This window comes from Vipera ursinii, assembly GCF_947247035.1.
Source record: "Vipera ursinii genome assembly, chromosome: Z".
In the NCBI taxonomy this organism is placed as follows: Eukaryota; Metazoa; Chordata; class Lepidosauria; order Squamata; family Viperidae; genus Vipera; species Vipera ursinii.
This window is the reverse complement of record NC_139517.1, coordinates 87,679,582-87,698,568: the sequence shown is the minus strand read 5'-3', so window position 1 is coordinate 87,698,568 and position 18,987 is coordinate 87,679,582. Positions and strand designations below refer to the sequence as shown.

Below are 18,987 nucleotides of genomic sequence, written 5' to 3'. Positions count from 1 at the left end.
GGACCCATGCCATGTAGGGCTTTGAATGTCATTGTTAGCACCTTGAACTTCACACGGAAGGCAACCGGAAGCCAGTGCAGCGCACGGAGGAGAGGTGTGATATGGGAGTATCGGGAGGCTCCCAAGAGTGTCCGTGCCACCGCACTTTGCACCAGTTGAAGCTTCCGAGTGGATCTCAAGGGCAGCCCCATGTAGAGAGCGTTACAATAGTCTAGGCGAGATGTCACAAGGGCATGGGTGACTGTACGTAAGGAATCCAGGTCTAGATAAGGCCGTAGTTGGCGAACTAGTCGAACCCGGGAGAAGGCCCCCTTGGTCACAGCTCCAATGTGGTCTTCCAGGGAGAGCTGCGAGTCTAGGAGGACACCCAGGTTGCGGGCCCTATCAGCAGGGGGAAGTAACTTGTCCCCAATGTTAAGCAGTGGGACGTTCTGAATCTCCTGGCTTGCCGGTACGTACAGCCATTCAGTCTTGTCTGGGTTCAGTTGAAGCCTGTTTCTCCCCATCCATTCCCGGACCGCTTTCAGGCAGCGGGACATCACGTCTAGGGCATCACTGATATTGTTAGGAGTTGAGATAAAAAGCTGGGTGTCATCAGCATACTGATGGTACCCTACTCCAAAACTGCGAATGATCTCACCCAGCGGTTTCATGTAGATGTTGAACAGGAGAGGCGAGAGGACCGACCCCTGAGGGACTCCGCAAGCGAGAGGCCTCGGGGTCGACCTCTGTCCCCCTGTCAGCACCGACTGCGAGCGACCCTGGAGAAAGGAGGAGAACCAACGCAGAACCGTGCCTCCCACTCCCAGTCCCCTGAGGCGTCGCAGCAAGATACCATGGTCGATGGTATCGAAAGCCGCCGAGAGGTCTAATAAGACTAGGACAGAGGAATGGCCCCTGTCCCGGGCTCTCCAGAGATCATTCATCAGAGCGACCAATGCCGTCTCCGTGCTGTAGCCCGGCCTGAAACCCGATTGGTACGGGTCTAGATAAACCGCTTCATCCAGGATCTGAGGAAGTTGGTGCGCCACCACGCTCTCAACAACCTTCGCAAGGAAGCGAAGATTGGAGACTGGACGAAAGTTATTCAAAGAGGATGGGTCCAAGGTGGGCTTCTTGAGGAGAGGTCTCACCACCGCCTCCTTCAAGGCGGTGGGGAAGTGACCCTCACTCAGAGAAGCAGAGATGACCGCTAGGAACCAGCCTCGTGTCGCCTCTCGAGCTGCATAGGCCAGCCAGGAAGGGCACGGGTCCAGTAAGCATGTGGAGGAGCTCAACCTTCTCATAATCCTGTCCACTTCCTTAGGAGTTACAGGATCAAATTCTTCCCAGATGACGTCGACAAGACTGTCCATGTCTTGTTCTTCCATCTCAGCCCAGTTGGAGTCCAAACCAGTTCGAATCCGAGCGATTTTATCCAGCAGATATTGACCAAATTCCTCGGCTCGACCCTGCAAGGGTTCCCCCCTCACCTCTTGGTTTAATAGGGAGCGAGTCACCCTGAACAAGGCAGCCGGGCGATTATCTGCGGACGCGATGAGGGTGGAAAAGTAGTTGGATTTTGCCACCCTTATCGCAGCGAGATAAGACCTGGTGAGGATTCTTAGTCGCAATCGGTCGGATTCGGATCGACTGGACCTCCAACGGCTCTCTAGGCCCCGTCTCCGACGCTTCATCTCCCGGAGCTCCTCGGTGAACCATGGGGCTCGCTGGGATCTGCGCCGGGTCAGAGGCCGCAAGGGTACAACTCGGTCCAGAGCCTCCGTGGCTGCCTTTTCCCAGGCTTCCACTAAGGCTTCCGCCGAGCTGTGAGCAGGGGGTGCATGCGAGTCCCTAAGCACTCCCTGGAACTTACCAGGGTCCATTAGGCGCCTAGGGCGGTACCATCTGACTGGCACCGTGCACCCACGGTGGGGGGTGGCAAGGGGGAAGTCTAGCCGCAGGAGGTGGTGATCAGTCCATGACAGGGGCGTAATAGTTGTGGCACCCCCACCGACATCATCACGCCACCGTCCAGACAAGAACATCAAGTCTGGGTTGTGGCCTCTCTCATGAGTCGGCCCAGAAATTATTTGCAACAGGTCCATGGCCGTCATGGAAGCCATGAACTCCCGAGCCAGTTCGGACGATCCTCCCAGGGACGGTAGATTAAAGTCGCCCAAGACCATGAGTCTTGGGAATTCAACCACCAACCCTGAGAGGACATCGAGTAGCTCGGGTAGGGCCGCCGCTGCACGATTAGGTGGTAGGTACGCCAGCAGCAGACCCAACTGCGCCCCTGGGCCGAATCTCAGTAGGAGAGACTCACACCCGACCATCTGAGGGACGGTGGTCTCTCGCGGGCTAAGGGATTCCCTGATGATAACTGCCACTCCCCCGCCCCTCCCATGAGCCCGGGGCTGGTGCAGTACCTTGAAACCTGGCGGGCAGAGGTCAACCAGAGGAACACCCCCCTCTGGGCCCAGCCAGGTTTCCGTGATGCAGGCCAGGTCCGCATGCTCACTCTCCACTAGGTCACGAATGAGGTGAGCTTTGTTAGCTGCGGACCTTGCATTCAGGTAGACCAGCCTTAGCATGGGAGGGTGCGCACCTTTGCTCCCAGGTCCTCCGGGGGAGAACAGAGGGTCGGAGCGTCTCACCGCCTGTACAGGGCGGAGATGACACTCCCGGTGACGATACGGCCCTCTGTCTGTGCACCTTCTGCCATTCCCCACCATCCTAGGGATGGGACGTTTGTCAGTACGCCACTGGGTGTTATCGGCGACTGGTCCTCGTTGTACGCCGTCGCGAACGGCCGTGGGCCTGGCATGTATTATGGTGGCTGGAAGGCGTGCCTTTCCCGCGCAACCATAGTCTTCTCCCTCCCCCCTCCCTAACCCCACAAAAAACTTAACTAAGAACTTAATCAGGGGCCTCTTGTTTGTGATTTTATCCATCAGATGCTGACTAAACTCCTTGGCCCGCCCCTGCAGGGGTTCCTCCCTCACCTTCTGATTAAGGAGGGAGCGAGTCACCCTAAACAGGGCGGCCGGGTGATTATCTGCGAACGCGATGAGGGCAGCGAAATAGTTAGATTTCGCTGCCTCCATCGCTGCGAGATAAGACCTCTAGACCCCGTCTCCAACACTTCATCTCCTGGAGCTCCTCAGAAAACCATGGAGGCCACCGGGATCTGCGCTGGGTCAGGGGACACAAGGGTACAACACGGTCGAGTGCCTCAGTAGCCACCCTTTCCCAGGCATCCACCAAGGCATCGGCCGGGCTATGAGTGAGGGAGATAGGTATAGATCCAAGCGCCATCTGGAACCGTTCTGGATCCATTAGGCACCTGGGGCAAAATCACCTGGTCGGCTCCGCAGCCCAGCAGCGAGGGGTGGCATAGCGGAAAACCAGCCGCAGGAGATAATGATCGATCCATGACAGGCGAACCCCCTCCCAGATCATCAAACCACTGTCCAGATAAAAAAACAAGGTCGAGTGTGTGACCCCAAATGCCCAACATGTTTCTTATATCATCTTTTAACTGTCTTTTAGGTGAAAAAAATATTGATCCTCATGAATAAAATTTGCAAAATTGTTTTCAACCTGTCGGGCAAAATCACAATAAACAAATTTTAGTCATTATTCAGTAATGATATCAGCTAATAGTTTCTTGTTAAAGTCAAATCTTGTTCCTCTTTAATTATTACTAATATATTTGCTTCTTTTCTCTGGCATCTTTCTCCTTTCTAAAATAGGACTCATCATATTTTGTAATTGCTGTAAAAAACTTACGGTATGTTCAAAGCATTTATAGTAAGATATACAGGCACCATTCCTGTTTTAGCCATTTTTATAGCTTTTAGCTTTCCTTAATGTTATGGGTCCATTCATAATCTGTTTCTGTTTCTCTGCAATCTTTAGCAATTTTTGTTTGTTTAAATATTCACCTATTTTCTTCAGAAAAATTTCTTGTTTTTTATATAAATTGGAATAATAGTGATGAAAATCCTATTTTTAATCAAAGTATTACTCTGGCTATGAATTTTGCCACTGTTAAGAATTTGGATAGTATGGTCTATCTTGCTGCTGGTTATTGTCTCTGCCTAATTCTATACCACAAAAAACGTGTCTCAAAAGCTCATTGTGAACAGTTTAAACGCAGCTGGCATATATTGATCTCCTTTTATGTAAAAACAGAAGAAGACAATGCTCCTCTATGGCTTTTGATGGTGGAAGAATGACTCCTTAATCAAATGCTGTCAGTTTGTGGGACTTAGGAACCATATCTTCTGTATTTCTCTAGGACAGCATCTTCCCCGAGATATGGACTGTGTGCCTCACCTGCGGTTCTAGAAAGCCCTTACAAACTAGTTTTGTTCCAGGCCAGAGATAGGCAGTTGGTAGAGTCCATATTCTATTTCTTTTAATTGCTATACTTGCTTTTTTGTCTGGGCCACTATGTTTTGTCATTATGTTTTTAACATTTTCATTGATGTTGTAAGCCAATCAGAGTCTTCCAAGGTCAGCCAATACAGGAAGTGAGGTTTATGACTATAAAAAAAATGAAAAAAGCTACAAATATTTAAGACACGCCACCTATTCAAAATTCATCCTATTAATAATCCAAATTCAAGTTCTGAGGGGGTGGGTTTGCAAAACTTACAGTATTAGTTTTATTATAATTCAGCCATAAATGTTCTTCCTTACAGAAGAATGCTAGGGACAAAAAAAAAACCTGCTTCATCTCTGTAGTGTTTAATAGGCATCATTTGCATCTAACCACAGCATGATATGCAAATGGATTGAGGGCAGCTGTACAATTTTATTTTGATCATATTCAATCATTGATTTAATACAGAAATGGAAGAGTAACAAAATAATAATCTTTGTGTTTTCTTTATTCTGATGTGTTTACTAGAAACTTGAAAAGTTAACCAACCACATATGGTATGATCAAGGTTTTAATTCTGCTGCAACCAGTTTCAGGATCTATTTTCACTCTAGTCCAGTGAGAAGATGAAGAGAATCATAGAGGCACACCAATGTTTAATAGAACAGCTATCCCTGTTACTAAGCAACTATCCTTTCTATCCCACAAGACACATATCAGGGCATCTGAGGCTTTCTCACACCTCCATGAATGAAAAGAGTCAGACACGATTGCCTTTGCAATCCTCATGAAACCAGCCTACACTCTTCTGTTTTGCACAAATAGCATTTAGCCATAGTCTGCTTCCTGCAACATCATGTCTTGAGCACCTGAAGGAAAGGTAGTTTAAAATAAGCAAACAAATATTGTTGCCAAACATACTACATGGATGTGTTAACGAAGTTACTGGGATTTGGGCCAAAGTCAAAAGTGGATTCTTAATGAAAGACATTATTCTGATACAATAAGACAACTTTAAAAAAACAGCCTAGCTGAATAGATGTTATGATACTTATCACAAATTACAGAGATGTATGGGTGAACTTTATGTCTTAATGGAATAGGAGAAATAGCAGCTCTTTTTACTGTATTTTTCTCCTTAAATTATTTCATTAAAATAAGGGTTCTAATAAGATGTTTTATGTATAATCCTGTACTTGGAGCAGAGTAACTGCAGTATTGCATAATGATGTACTGTACCTTATATAATAGGATTTTATAATTTAAGTGATATAATACAAATTCCAAAGGATTACTAGAAAATTGATCTTACTCTCAGAGTTTTGTGTTGGTGCTGTTGACCTATTTAAATAATTCCAGAAATGCCACAAAATATGTCTGTCTCCAGAGCACGTACCAAACAGGTACATTGCAAAGTGTCACCATTGCTTGTGAATTAATTCTTTAGCAGTATGCATTATGCACTTTAAAAAAATCAAACATAATAAGGCAAATGTTAAAGTTAACATTTCCTTTATTTCTAATATCCGTTTAACACAGCTATGGATTGAGTTATGTAACTTAAAGATATATAATTTCATTCTTCATCAAGAAAGAAAATGCACAAATAAGATGTTAAAAATTGGTCAAATGGTGGATATCAAACAACCTTGCCTAATGCAATGTTCTGTGAAATCCCAAGCAAATCTTTAATAAAAAAAATTCACTGAGTTCAGATATGCTAGTAGTCCAAGGGAAATGAGGATAGTATCTCTGCTGTATTGTTCAGGTAAAGCAATGTTTCTCACCCTTGGCAATTTTAAGATGTGGGGATTTCAGTTCCCATATTTTCCCAGTCAGCATGCTGGAGCCAAACTTAAGTTGCCAAGGTTAAGAAATACAGGGGGCAAAGGCTAAACTTCAATAACAGAAGCTTTAAAAAAAACGTTGCTCTGAATCCGGTATCTACTAGCTATTGGCCCACAATGGCATAAGGGTAGGACAGGAGAGCATGAAACATTATCCCACAGCAGGTCCAAATCTCTCTACTAGCCTACCTAAAAGTAGCTGTCAGCTGTCTTATCAGCTGCAAAATAGATTTATTTAGCAGCAGAGTGTGTGGATATTTCAGCAGTGAGATCTGTACAAATTGTTGAAAGCAAAAAGAACAAAAAAGACAGGAATGTAATCCCTAAGGTGAAGAAATAATTTCAACAGCAGACTTTCAGGGTCCACAAAATTCTACAAATAGTTTCATATAAATAACATGGAACATTCTCTTCTGTGACCTTTTAAAATTAATAATAGGCCAATAAGGTTTGGATAAATTGCCCTAATATTTAAATATTTAACATTTTAAATTTAATATAATATAAATTTAATATTTATATTATGCTGATGGCAATTTATATGCTTTCACGTATTAATACTGTTTGTAAATTATCAATCTAGTTGACAAACCTATCAACACAGTAACAATTTAAAATGCCAAGTTTATTAGCCAAACCAGCAAACAAAATTATATTTAATAAAAAAAATTATATACATTCTAATTTTCTAGTAGAATGTCTTGACTTGTTTCCAAGAGAAAGTGAGAGTAGACAAGAAGCTTTAGCAGAGAGATTCTTGAGAAACCCTAGGAATGATGAGTTTAATTGAACCACAAAATTGAATAGGGCTGAATGAAATTTGAACTCAATAAATTTGCAGACAACAACAAGCTGGCAGGAATAGCCAGCACTCCAGAAGATAGGCTTAAGATACAAAAGGATCTTGACAGATTTGAACATTGGGTGCTACCTAACAAAATGAAATTCAATGGTGAAAAAAGTAAGGTTCTAAGGCAGACATGTCAAACACAAGGCCCGGGGGCCAGATCCGGCCCGCAAAGTGGTTTCATGTGGCCCGCAAAGCCATCCTGGAAACAGTGAGGGAACAGCCCCCACTGCCTTAGCCCTGGCCCAGAGACCCTCCTTCTGCCAGACACCCTCAGATCTGTCCCACTCCTGCCCAGGCCCCCATAGGCACCCTTGATGCGAATGATGTAGAGCTGGCCATGCCCACCCAGTAGGCCATACACACTCTAGCCACACCCACCCAGTAGGCCACGCCCACCCAGGCCACACCCACCTGGCCCCTTGAGGGCAACTGCAATGCTGATGCGGCCCTCAGTGAAATTGAGTTTGACACCCCTGTTCTAAGGCAAGAAAAAACAAATGTACAGGTATAGTAGGGAGTACCTGCTTCCATGGTACAAACACACACACACACACACACACACATGATTCATCCTTGTCATATTTGCTTTCTGTGAGGAATAAGAATGAGGAAAGTCCTGGCACAATGGCAACAAGAGGGAGTGAAGAAGTGCTAGGAGATAGGAGAATTGAGAGTTCCTGCCAATGGGGAGCCCCCTCTCCCCCTCTCCATCATCAGGCCAAATTGATTTTCTTATGCAGCAAAGTTCAGTCAACTGGTTCAGTTCCTCAACATTGCATAGGTAGTCCTTGATTCATTATAGTTCGTTTAATGACCGTTCAAAGTTACAACATCATTGAAAAAATTGACTTATGACCATTTTTCACACTAATAATCATTGCAGCGTCCCTGTGGCCATGGGATCAAAATTCAGATGATTGGCAACTGACTCATATTTATGATGGTTGCAGTGTCCTGGGATCGTGTGATCGCCTTTTGTAACCTGACAAGCAGTCAATGTAGAAGCCAAATTCATTTAATAACCGTGTTACTAACTTAACAACTGCAACGATTCACTTAACAACTGAGGCAAGAAATGGTGTAAAATGGGGCAAAATTCACTTAACAAATGTTGCACTTAGCAACGGAAGTTTTAGGACAAAATTATGGTCATAAGTTGAGGACTACCTGTAGAGGAATTTAGGGATGGATATTTAGTTTCACTTTGTAGGGGGGGAATGGAAAGCATTGAGAGGTTGGAATAGTGGAATGTATCCTGAGGAAATACAGGATTTGCTGGTTCAACACGGCAACATTTTGTTATAGACAGCATTTGGATTGCATTATTTCTCAATTATACAGTGTTGCCATAATAGTTGTGGAGAGAGAGAGAGACACACACACAAAACATAGAAGGAATCGCAACTGTACCATAAAAATTGTGTGGCTAGATGAAGTCTTATACTTCATTTTTTCCCTTTGGGATGCTCTTTTTCCTTCCCTGATCAATTTAATAGCTTGGGCATTCTTTTAAATGTTATTTTAAAATAATGAGAAAAAACTGCAATTTATTTTATGTATTGCAAAAAGCAGAGAATGTCAGAAACAATCTTCATTTAAGGTGCTGGCAGCCATGGCTACTAATCTTTCAAGTGCTACTAGATTTTTCCTTGTACAGGATATGAAAAAGAGGAGGGTATTTCCTCCCTCCCAACAAGATTAAAGAATCACTGTGGTTTAAAGGCTTAATATGATGGTGTTTGTACTGGAAGAGCTCAGAGGTCTCCAGCTCTGAGCGCAATTGGATGCAGCATTAGAGTTTTTTATATGGGGGGAAAAAAGGGGCTCCTGGGTAGATGTGATCTATCCTTGGAGATGTGTTGTGACATGAAGCTGTAAAGCTGTCGGTATTTCTTCAGTGCCTGGCAGGATCCTCTGCTCTTGGGAGGGCCAGAAGCAGGAGTCGTTCCGCACATGAATCCAGGCTATTGTTCTGTGCACACTTTGTTTTTAAAAAAGTATCACAAAGCATACTGTTACTTATTCAGATGCAGGAGCTCCTTCCATCACGCAAGACAGCCCATTCAAGTCACATGCCAGAGGTCTCCTCAGAATGGGCTGCCGCAGCTGCTTCAAATCTGCTGTCTAACTTAAGAAGCAGTTGGACCAAGCTGACAGCAGTCAACCTTCCAGCCTCTGTTGAAGACAAGGAAAAGATCTGGGATCCAAGCACTATGTTTGCAGAGGAGCTATGGCTTGACAATGAGAAAGCTTGTGCTGTGGTTCACAAATCAAAGCAAGGACGGAAGCGCCAAGAACTCCTGGCAGTAGCTTTGGGGGTTAAGATGGGCGTGAAAGGGGCACTCTTGTGGCAACCACTGAAACTCTTTGCCTATTCACAGATCACCTCCTTGGTCAGAAGAGCAGCACTGACTCAGAACGACAACCATTTCAACTATGAAAAAGCACACAATTTTAAGGTAAGGACTTTTATGCTGTAGACGCTGTTTTGCATTGAAAGCTTACCTATCTTTTACTTAATCTAACATGTTATTTTCTTGCTTTCTGAGTGTTGATGTTTCTGGATGACTTCTTTTTGAGATGAATAAGATTTATTTAACACAGTTAAGAAATATTGGCTTGCTTAGAAATGCAAGGGTAGGGCTCCAACAAAAGACAGGGAATCTAAATGCAGTTGATCTTGCTGAAACAGACATTTCTCCTCCTTGTGACTCGCTGCAAAGAGGGGGAATCATACCGCTTCTTATGTGAAACAAAGTCTCATTAAATCAGTAAGAACTCAGTGCTGTATTTTGAAATATAAACCCGATAGGTTTATATTTGCAACTTTATGCTTTGAAAGTATGTTTCTCTGATTCATGATTATTTACTATGTGTATTTTAAAATTAATAGCCAAATGATTATGCCAGATTTTTACTTCTACCTATGAAAGTAATCCTTACATTCATCATTCATATCAAATGCAGAGGACATGAAATTGTGGCACACATAAAGAGTGGCCTGTTGTTAGTTTTACTGGAGTCCATGTAGCCAGATCTGTTGCAATACAGGAAAGCTTCCTCGCTCCGAGTTTACATTTAGAAAGAATCATTTTCCCATTAAGGCAGTGTTTGGGATGACGTGCATATATAAGAAAGGTGACTCATTTTCTAGTACTTGGCTTCCAAGCATCTGGATCTGTCTGTAGTGGGAACAGCTGCATCCATTCCAGAATGAGACATTATCCAGTTACTGCAGTTAAAAGTGTCTGAACTCTAGATGAGAATAAATGAAGAGAAAGCCACAGTTATCATCAAGTTTGGGAACACATTCTGTGACACCTCGTTTATTGGACATGAAGTTATGGTTGTGCTAATCACTGCCTTAAAAATACGGTAGCTCTAGAATTCTGAATGTAAGGAACTTCTGTAAGAATACATGCATTTGATTTTGAACAAATATTGAGCAATAAATATTCAAACATCATCCCTGTATTAATGTACTATAGCAGGGGTGTAAAACTGCCGTCCCATGGGCTGGACACATCACAAGGAAACCGCACCCATCCCATTGCCGACAATGGGGAAAAAGCTCCGATACGTCGCACAACATCACATGATGTCGCGAGTTTGACATATCTATACTACAGTAAAGGAAAACAAAAATCTATTGCAAGAGGAGTTGTTAAATTGACAATTTATCTCTTCGAGGGACAGATGGTAACTACTGTGGACCATATCCAAGAACAAACATAATATGTTCATAAACTGTACTCTTTCTACATATATCTGTAGGCACGTTTCCATAGCAAGTTACTGCATTTTTTTACAGTTATAGTCATTTAAATAAGTACACGACTATATAAAGATTTTTTTAAAAAAATTCAGCGTGTGTGGACATAGGAATATTTTATCTTGATTCAAACAGTATAACCTGTGAAAAATTACTTTGCAATCATTTATTCAAGAAAAAGAATTAACAGATACATCATTTTCTTCCATGACAAGCCTTTTAAATGGAATTTTTAAATTATTTAGCAAAATATTTCGTTTATAAAATGGTTCATTTTTGAAAGAGCGATTTTAAAATTGTGTACAAATACTGAGCAGTAATATTAAAACATTATCCTAGTACTTTTAAGTTGAAGGATTTAAAAATACTTAAATGTTTCAGATATCCACGGCATTGCTTTTTCAAAGAGAAAAAAGAGCAATCCTTTGTAAAAAAATATTTAAAGCATACTTAATTCTTATAAATTTCCCTATCATTTTTTTATGAAAAATGATTTCATTTTAGCTGGAAAAATATTTTCTCATGACTTAGGACATATTTTCCACATTGACCTCCACATTCTTTCTTCCATCTTTGAAATTTTCTTGTTTAGTCTCTGATTTAAAACTGGATGTGTGCCCAAAACTTTTTATTTATTCACTCTAGCTGTTTAGTGTACACTTTTGCTTCCTATTTAAAAAGTTCATCTTTAAGCAGTAAACCATATTATTTCTTTTACAAACCTTAAATGAGTAGCCTGAAAATTGGATACTTTTTTCCAGTATAAGAAGTTTAAAGTGTACACACACACACATGGTCTAAATTACTTTGAAAAAATTAAGGCATTTTTCCATAATATAACATTTACCTATTTACTCACCTTGAGTAAACTCATTATATATATGAGACCCAGTTTGATTTAATGGTAAAGGTACCAGGCTAAAATCCAGGGGACCCACTTTAGGCTCGAAAGCCACCTCAGCCTTACAGGGCTGTTGTCAGAAAAAGAGGAACAGGAAAGATTATTGTGTTTGTTAGCTGCCTTGAATTATAAAATATAATGTATATAAGTATAATTAACATTAACATATGAAGTCAAATTATATAATAAGTTGTCTTTATATAGAAAGTTTAACCAAAGTGGTATTCAGTTCATTTAGTTTAAAAAAAAGATTTACAAATACAACAGAAATTGAAAAGCAAAGAATGACAATTAAAATTGGTAACATTTTACTAAAAATGGCTAGCGTTGTGACTACATACACAGGGGCACCATTTTATAGTCTAGTGCAGAGGTAGGCAACCTTGGCTCTTTTATGACTCGTGGACTTCAACTCCCAGAATTCCTGAGCCAGCTGTGCAGCCTCAGGAATTCTGGGAGTTGAAGTCCACAAGTCATAAAAGAGCCAAGGTTGCCTAAGCCTGGTCTAGTGCTAACATTGAGAAAGTTCTGCCTAAAGGTCTTTCATCACACCAAATAATTTATACCTTCACGCTTGAATAATAACCTGTTCAGATTTGAAGTTACATTGTAGCAATAGCAATAGCAAATTTAGGATTTATATACCACTTTATAGTGCTTTACATCACTCTCTGTGCAGTTTACAGAGTTAGCATATTGCCCTGAACAATCCAGGTCCTCATTTTACTGACCTCGGAAGGACAGAAGGCTGAGTCAACCTTGAGTCCTGTCAGGACCTAAATTATATACATTACCTCCAACCCACTAAAGTTGTCAAGAGGTCTTAAATTGAACTTCGGAATAGATGACTAATAGTTCTTCGTAAAAAGATTAAAATACTATGATACTCATTGCAGATGAGATCATCGTGTTCCAAGTTGTGAGAATGTCCTCTGGAGACAAGAGGAAGGGCCATAGACTGGGCAATAATCAGATGAGGCAGGGGAGCTTTTAGAAGGAATAGGGTATGGCAAATATCTCAGAATGGACCATTTCCTAGTTTCTTGGACTATAAAGGGGAAGAGGAAGAGATGTGTTTTCAGACTTGCAAGATAATGTAAATTAACAATAAAAATAGAGCTAATATTTCTGGGTGTGTTGTTTGTCTAGACTAGCTGACAAAGATGACAAAGAAATGGCTCCATGGACAGCTCAACTTGATTACAAATTGATGTTGTTAGTACAACTTACCAGTCAAGTTAGCTGCCCAGGAATCTCACAGTGGTCTTCCATCAAAATACTGACCAGACTCTGCTTTGCTTCTAGAATTTTGCATACAGTATCAAATTACATATTATTGTTTGCATATATATTTAACCTTAAAGAGACCAAGGCAGGAATGAATGATTCAAAATACTGTTAATTTGCCATACAACAAAAAGTAGAATTTCTGGAATTCCTGCAATGTCTATTTCATCTTTCTGGCCTTCCTCAAAGGACTGTCATCAGTCTTAAAAACTTCTCCAAAACGTTCACTGTCCCCTTTTTTTAAGGGGAATATGATTAAGGAATAGCTGTTTTGAGTTGGTTTCTGATAGTTTCTACTTTCCTAGGATGAATAACTCCTTTTCCTCTTCTAGCCTCTTCTGAAGGCCTGAACTAATTTTTTTTCTACAGCCTAACTACAACCTATAAATTAGTTTGACTATTTCCATATACTCCTTAAATAGCTATTGTTATTGTATACAACTTTCCAATTTTAGAAAATGCAAAAAGTTAGCCTATACATTTGAAGAAATCAGTTAATTGAAATGGGAGTTGGCATTCAAATTTTGCAACTGCAAAAAGATCAAATAAATAGAACTACTTCCTAACTGAATTATAACAATAAACCGATCTTCAACAGATGTATTAGACTTCAACTCCTATAATACTCAGACCAGGACTGTGGGCTGAAATACAATACATCTAATGGGCAATAAGAATATTACAATGGGAAAACGGAAGGGGAGAGAAGATGACCAGTAGCAAAATGGATGGAGTCAGATGCAACAACAGTGAATGAACCTTTAAGAGACCTAAAGAGCCAGGTTCAGGATAGTCTATTTTAGAGTGTGATTACAAACTACTAACATTCACTTGTTACTGTGAAACGAAGTATTCTGACCATCTAAAATATATGTTTCTGTGTATGAAAAATTCTACTTTCTGTATATGAATATATACAGAGAGTGGTTGTAGATACAAAACATTTAGAAGTGAAATATGCAATATTATTGATAATGGTGGTGGTAACTCATGTATGCATCTGCAGCCATTAAGAGATACCGTAAATCACAGAACTTATTCAAATGCAGTGTGAATCAATTCTGAAATTTAATTAACATTGAATGTAATACATTAAAATTGATGACAATTCTATGTCATTAATGTCCTCACTTCTGTGACTATCATATATTGGAATCCAAGTTTAATGGTCCAAGTGTAGAAATACATAAAATGTTGAGATAAGGATGTCTCTTTATGTACATGGACACCATTTATGACAATGGAAAAAGTCAACTCTGCTTCTTAAGAAAACTTTTTCAGTTTTGATTTATTCTGAACTCTAATAACCCTAGCCTAGCCCTTTGTGGATTATAGGATTTGATTGATTTTCCTCGTAATTTTCTAATTAGTCTTCTTAAACTACAACTTGACCATGTTGGTTGGGAAATGTAGAATGGTATCTGAATGTGCCAGACTAGAGAGAGTGTACATACATTTTATGTAGAATAAGTGATAAATGTTATTACATGTATACTGATATAAATAATAGTTATGCAGCTTTTCAGCAACAATTATCCAATGGCTTGTATCTTTCCAGCACAAATGTGGGCAACCAATAGATGGGTGTTAGCCAAAAGATAGAAAGCTCTCTTTGCTGCTAATTGTCAGTAGATTAACTGAATGACGGGTTTCCAGTCATTTTGGAATAATTATGTGATTGTATGCAAGAATATTTTATAGCTTTGCACATCTATTATATAAGTCTAAACTGAAATACTCGTAATGGGAGGCTTCGTTAGGACAGTACAAATCTGGCAGAATAGTAAGTTGCAATTAAGGGAAACAAACTTTTTGTTCCCATGTAATGGTTGTCGAGGAGGAGGAGGAGGAGGAGGAGGAGGAGGAGGAGGAGGAGGAGGAGGAGGAGGAGGAGGAGGAATTGTGCAAGCAATCCGAGTATGCATTATATTCAGTGATTAGGGGCAACTTTTCCTGCAGTTAGTGATGTTAGAATTTCAATGGACAAATCACTGGTCAGTGTCTCCACAGCATCCTACAGAGGAGCTGTACAGAGAACAGTACAGCAATGTCCTGTTTCAGATACACAGTACAACAGCACACTGGTGACAGCAAGCTCCAGGATGAGAAACAAGCATGGCAATTGCAGATGTGTGGATGAACTCTGAGAAATAACATCCTAGGCGTAACAATTTGATAGTCACCATATGTTTTTTTATACTCTGTTTAAGTGGAATTTGATCTATTTTGATCTTTTCTCTATCATTTTTAATAGAAGCATTGAAATTTAAAACAAACTTAATGTTCCTAGCTTCTGATAACAGGTAATTTCTTCTCAATTTTAAAGAGAACTATTTAGATTATTTTCCCCATAGCATCATATTGGCATTAAAGTTGTAATTTATTTATCAGAACAACAACCTATCAGACAATATAGGTAATTAATGATTGGAAAGAATTCTAGTCTCCTCCAGATTGTTGAAGAGATTGACTTTTTCAACTAGCACAGTGCAACTCATTCAAATACACCTAGATTACAAAAAAGAAAGAAAGAAAGAAAGATTTCTTCAATCTCACGTTCTCTTTTAAAATTATTAATTAATTAATTAATTAACTTTGTTTAATTTGTCCTATATTCTAAGATTGGCTTTGTTGATGTAAAAGAGAAAAATGAACAAAAGAAAGAGTTTCAACATATTTCAAAGAAACCCATTATAATAAATATTTGATGCTTTTTTATTAAAAATACTTTGAAATTTTTTAAACTTCAGTTCAATGTAAAAAAGGAGACAATACTATGTTGTATTTAAAGAGACTGGGGTATCTTCAATTGAGGAGTATCTGGGGGTCTTATCAACTCTTCTGAGGCTTCAGCTAATAAATAGGTTCACAAGTACTACAGATTTATTAGACTGAAGTATATACACTTAGATCAGACATGTCAAACACAAGGCCCAGGGGCCAGATCCGGCCCGTGAAGTGGTTTCATGTGGCCCGCGAAGCCATCCTGGAAACAGTGAGGGAACGGCCCCCACTGCCTTGGCCCTGGCCCAGAGACCCTCCTCCTACCAGAGTCCCCCAGATCTGTCCCACTCCTGCCCAGGCCCCCATAGGCACCCTTGATGCGAACGATGTAGAGCTGGCCATGCCCACCCAGTAGGCCATACACACTTTAGCCACGCCCACCCAGTAGGCCACGCCCACCCAGGCCACACCCACCCGGTCCCCTGAGGGCAACCGCAATGCTGATGCGGCCCTCAATGAAATTGAGTTTGACACCCCTGACTTAGATTGTCATCATGAGTATGTTTGAATTGCTTTTTGTGCCAAGTACAAAAAAAATTCATCAATTCAGAGAGACAATGATGAAAAATTAGGGGAACCTATCACTTTATAAATAGACCTTCAGTATGTTTTTAGAATGAGTCTAAATAAAGTTTTTAACCAACCAACAATATCCTGTGCTTGATTCACATGCTAATTTTTCCCATACATCTTGTACACTTCTGGTCCAAGTAATTCCATCTGTTGATATTATTCAGAGTGCTTTATCTGCCAAGGTCAAGAGCAAATTGGGGGGGGAAGAGTGGGAGGAAATGAACAAAATCATTAAGGGCTTTCCACCTGTTTTTCCCCCTGCTATTATCACATCATTATATTACTCTCAATTTAATGTAATGAATTTAAATTACCACGAGACACCTAGGAAGAAATTGCCTCCTTTATTTCATCTTTCCAGTATATCTTGCTTGTAAATGATTTTTATTTCTTTTTCTCCCCCCCCCCCACTTTCCATAGACAGTTTTCCAGGTTGCCTTAAATGTACCCTTCATCAAACTTTGTTGAACCCATTTTTATAGGCTGCCTAATATAAGAGCAAAGACTCATTGAATGTATACTTTTGGTTTGGTCTTTAGGTAAAGGTAAAGGTTCCCCCACACATGCGTGCTAGTCGTTTCCAACTCTAGGGGCCGGTGCTCATCTCCGTTTCAAAGCCGAAGAGCCAGCGCTTGTCCGAGGACATCTCCGTGGTCATGTGGCCGGCATGACTAGGCGCCAAAGGCGCACGGAATGCTGTTACCTTCCCACCGTAGTGGTCCCTATTTTTCTACTTGCATTTTTACATGCTTTCAAACTGCTAGGTTGGCAGAAGCTGGGACGAGTAACAGGCGCTCACTCTGTTACGCGGCACTCAGGATTCGACCCGCCAAACTGCCGACCTTCTGATCGACAAGCTCAGCATCCTAGCCCACTGAGCCACCGCGTCCCTTATTTGGTCTTTAGGAACCTGCAATAGAACACCTTATTTTTTCACTTATTTATTGTAAAATACTGAGAATAGCTGGAAGGTTTTGTGCTATAGAGATATATTAAATACATTGTACAGCCTTATGGGCAGTTTTGGTAATGCCTTCTTATTCCCTCAGATTCTGCACATTTAGTAGTTTTCAGGACCCAAGTGTTAGGTTTCTCATGGCTAGATTACATTTTAGAACTGACCTAGGCTTAGACTTAATTTCCTAATACTCCTAAATCAGCAAAGCATTACATGTTTAGAAACGGTTTAAAACATGTTCATTTCAATCTGGGAAGAAACTAACTACAGCCTGGGCAACTGGCTCATGGAACATGCCCTACATGGGACTGCCCTTGAAGAACACTTGGAAGTAGTTAATGGCATTAGTTACTTGGCACATGTAACACCATATTCTGCATGTAGTATTGGTTTCCAGTGTTCTTCTAGGTGCAATTCAAGGTATTGGTAGTTACTTTTAAAGTTTTTATGGGTCTGGGACTGGGTTTCTTATGTGACCATTTTTCCCAAATTGATTCTACCCATCTGGTAGAATCTGCTGTCCAGAAAGAGGGATGTGCTACAGGTGCTGTTGGTTAGTGGAGCCCAGGACACGGGCTAATGGAGAACATTATTCCAGCTGAGAGTAAGTTAGCCTGGCCCATCTGGTCTTTCACAAGGCCTTGGAGTCCCAGAGAGTCCATCTCTAGCCTTGCAAATAGTTATTTTATGATGCTCATCTGCTATGTGCTTTTATTTCACATTGTGTATTTTATTTGTTTTTATTTATTTTATTGTAAGATGCCCAGAATGTGCTATATAAATCAAACAAATATACACTATAAGGACAGGCAACAAATTGACACATATTTTCTTATTTATTAAATTTATTTAACTCAACTCTTTTATTACCATTTTTGATGTTGTATGGGAATGCATGTTTCATTGGCTTTGTTATTTTAGTAAATTGGTGGCTTATAATTAACGTTTTATTTTGTAATATTTGTGTTCTTACTGTACAAAACTTACTGGTTTTCTTTAACATTTTGATATTTTAATGGGAAATTATATATTAACAATTTGAAGCCAGAAGAGTCCAAGGTGGACTACTTCTTGTATTGTTTAGCAATATCTGTCAAAAGCATTTCACATTACAACAGTGGTAAAAAATTTAATTATTATAGTCCTTGACCAAAATATGAAATAATTTTAAAAATTTAAAATAGATGCTATTAAAGAATATAGTGAAGATTCTGGCCTCAGCCCTTGTACAGAGATGTCTAATAATAATTGATGTTGCCGAATATCTTGACAAATGTGCTCAAGTAACCTGAACTCCAAAATAATTAGAGTCATAGCCAGATTAACCTGGAATATGACCAGCAATTCCATATCATGATATTGGAATAATCAATTTAACATTCTTCATTAAATGATGTCATAATACAGCTGGTACATGCCTCTGTCTCTATATTTCAGGTCCATGAGGGTCCCATGTAAAATTGCAGCTGTCAGTTTAGCAGCTGGTTTCAGTTTTCCTAATATGAAGATGTGTGTGTGTGTGTGTGTGTGTGATTATATAATTTTACATGCATATTTATGCATCGCAGGACCATCAGCATTTTTAACCACCTTGGCCAGCTGTTTGAGTTCAGAATGAGTCTGAAGTACCTTTTTAGGGCAAA

At 40.5% G+C, this 18,987-nt stretch overlaps 1 protein-coding gene across 2 annotated transcripts in view; it reads left to right on the top strand.

Moving 5' to 3' along the window:
• Positions 1–18,987, top strand: part of CHN2 (chimerin 2) — a 161,950-nt gene that overhangs the window by 113,159 nt on the left and 29,804 nt on the right. For both annotated transcript variants that reach the window (XR_014494078.1, XM_083376151.1), the window contains exon 7: positions 9,451–9,528. Coding sequence is in view for 1 of the 2 variants with exons in the window: in XM_083376151.1 (XP_083232277.1) it covers positions 9,451–9,528 (78 nt within the window). In the remaining variant the exon portion in view is untranslated. The remainder of the gene's footprint in view (positions 1–9,450; positions 9,529–18,987) is intronic.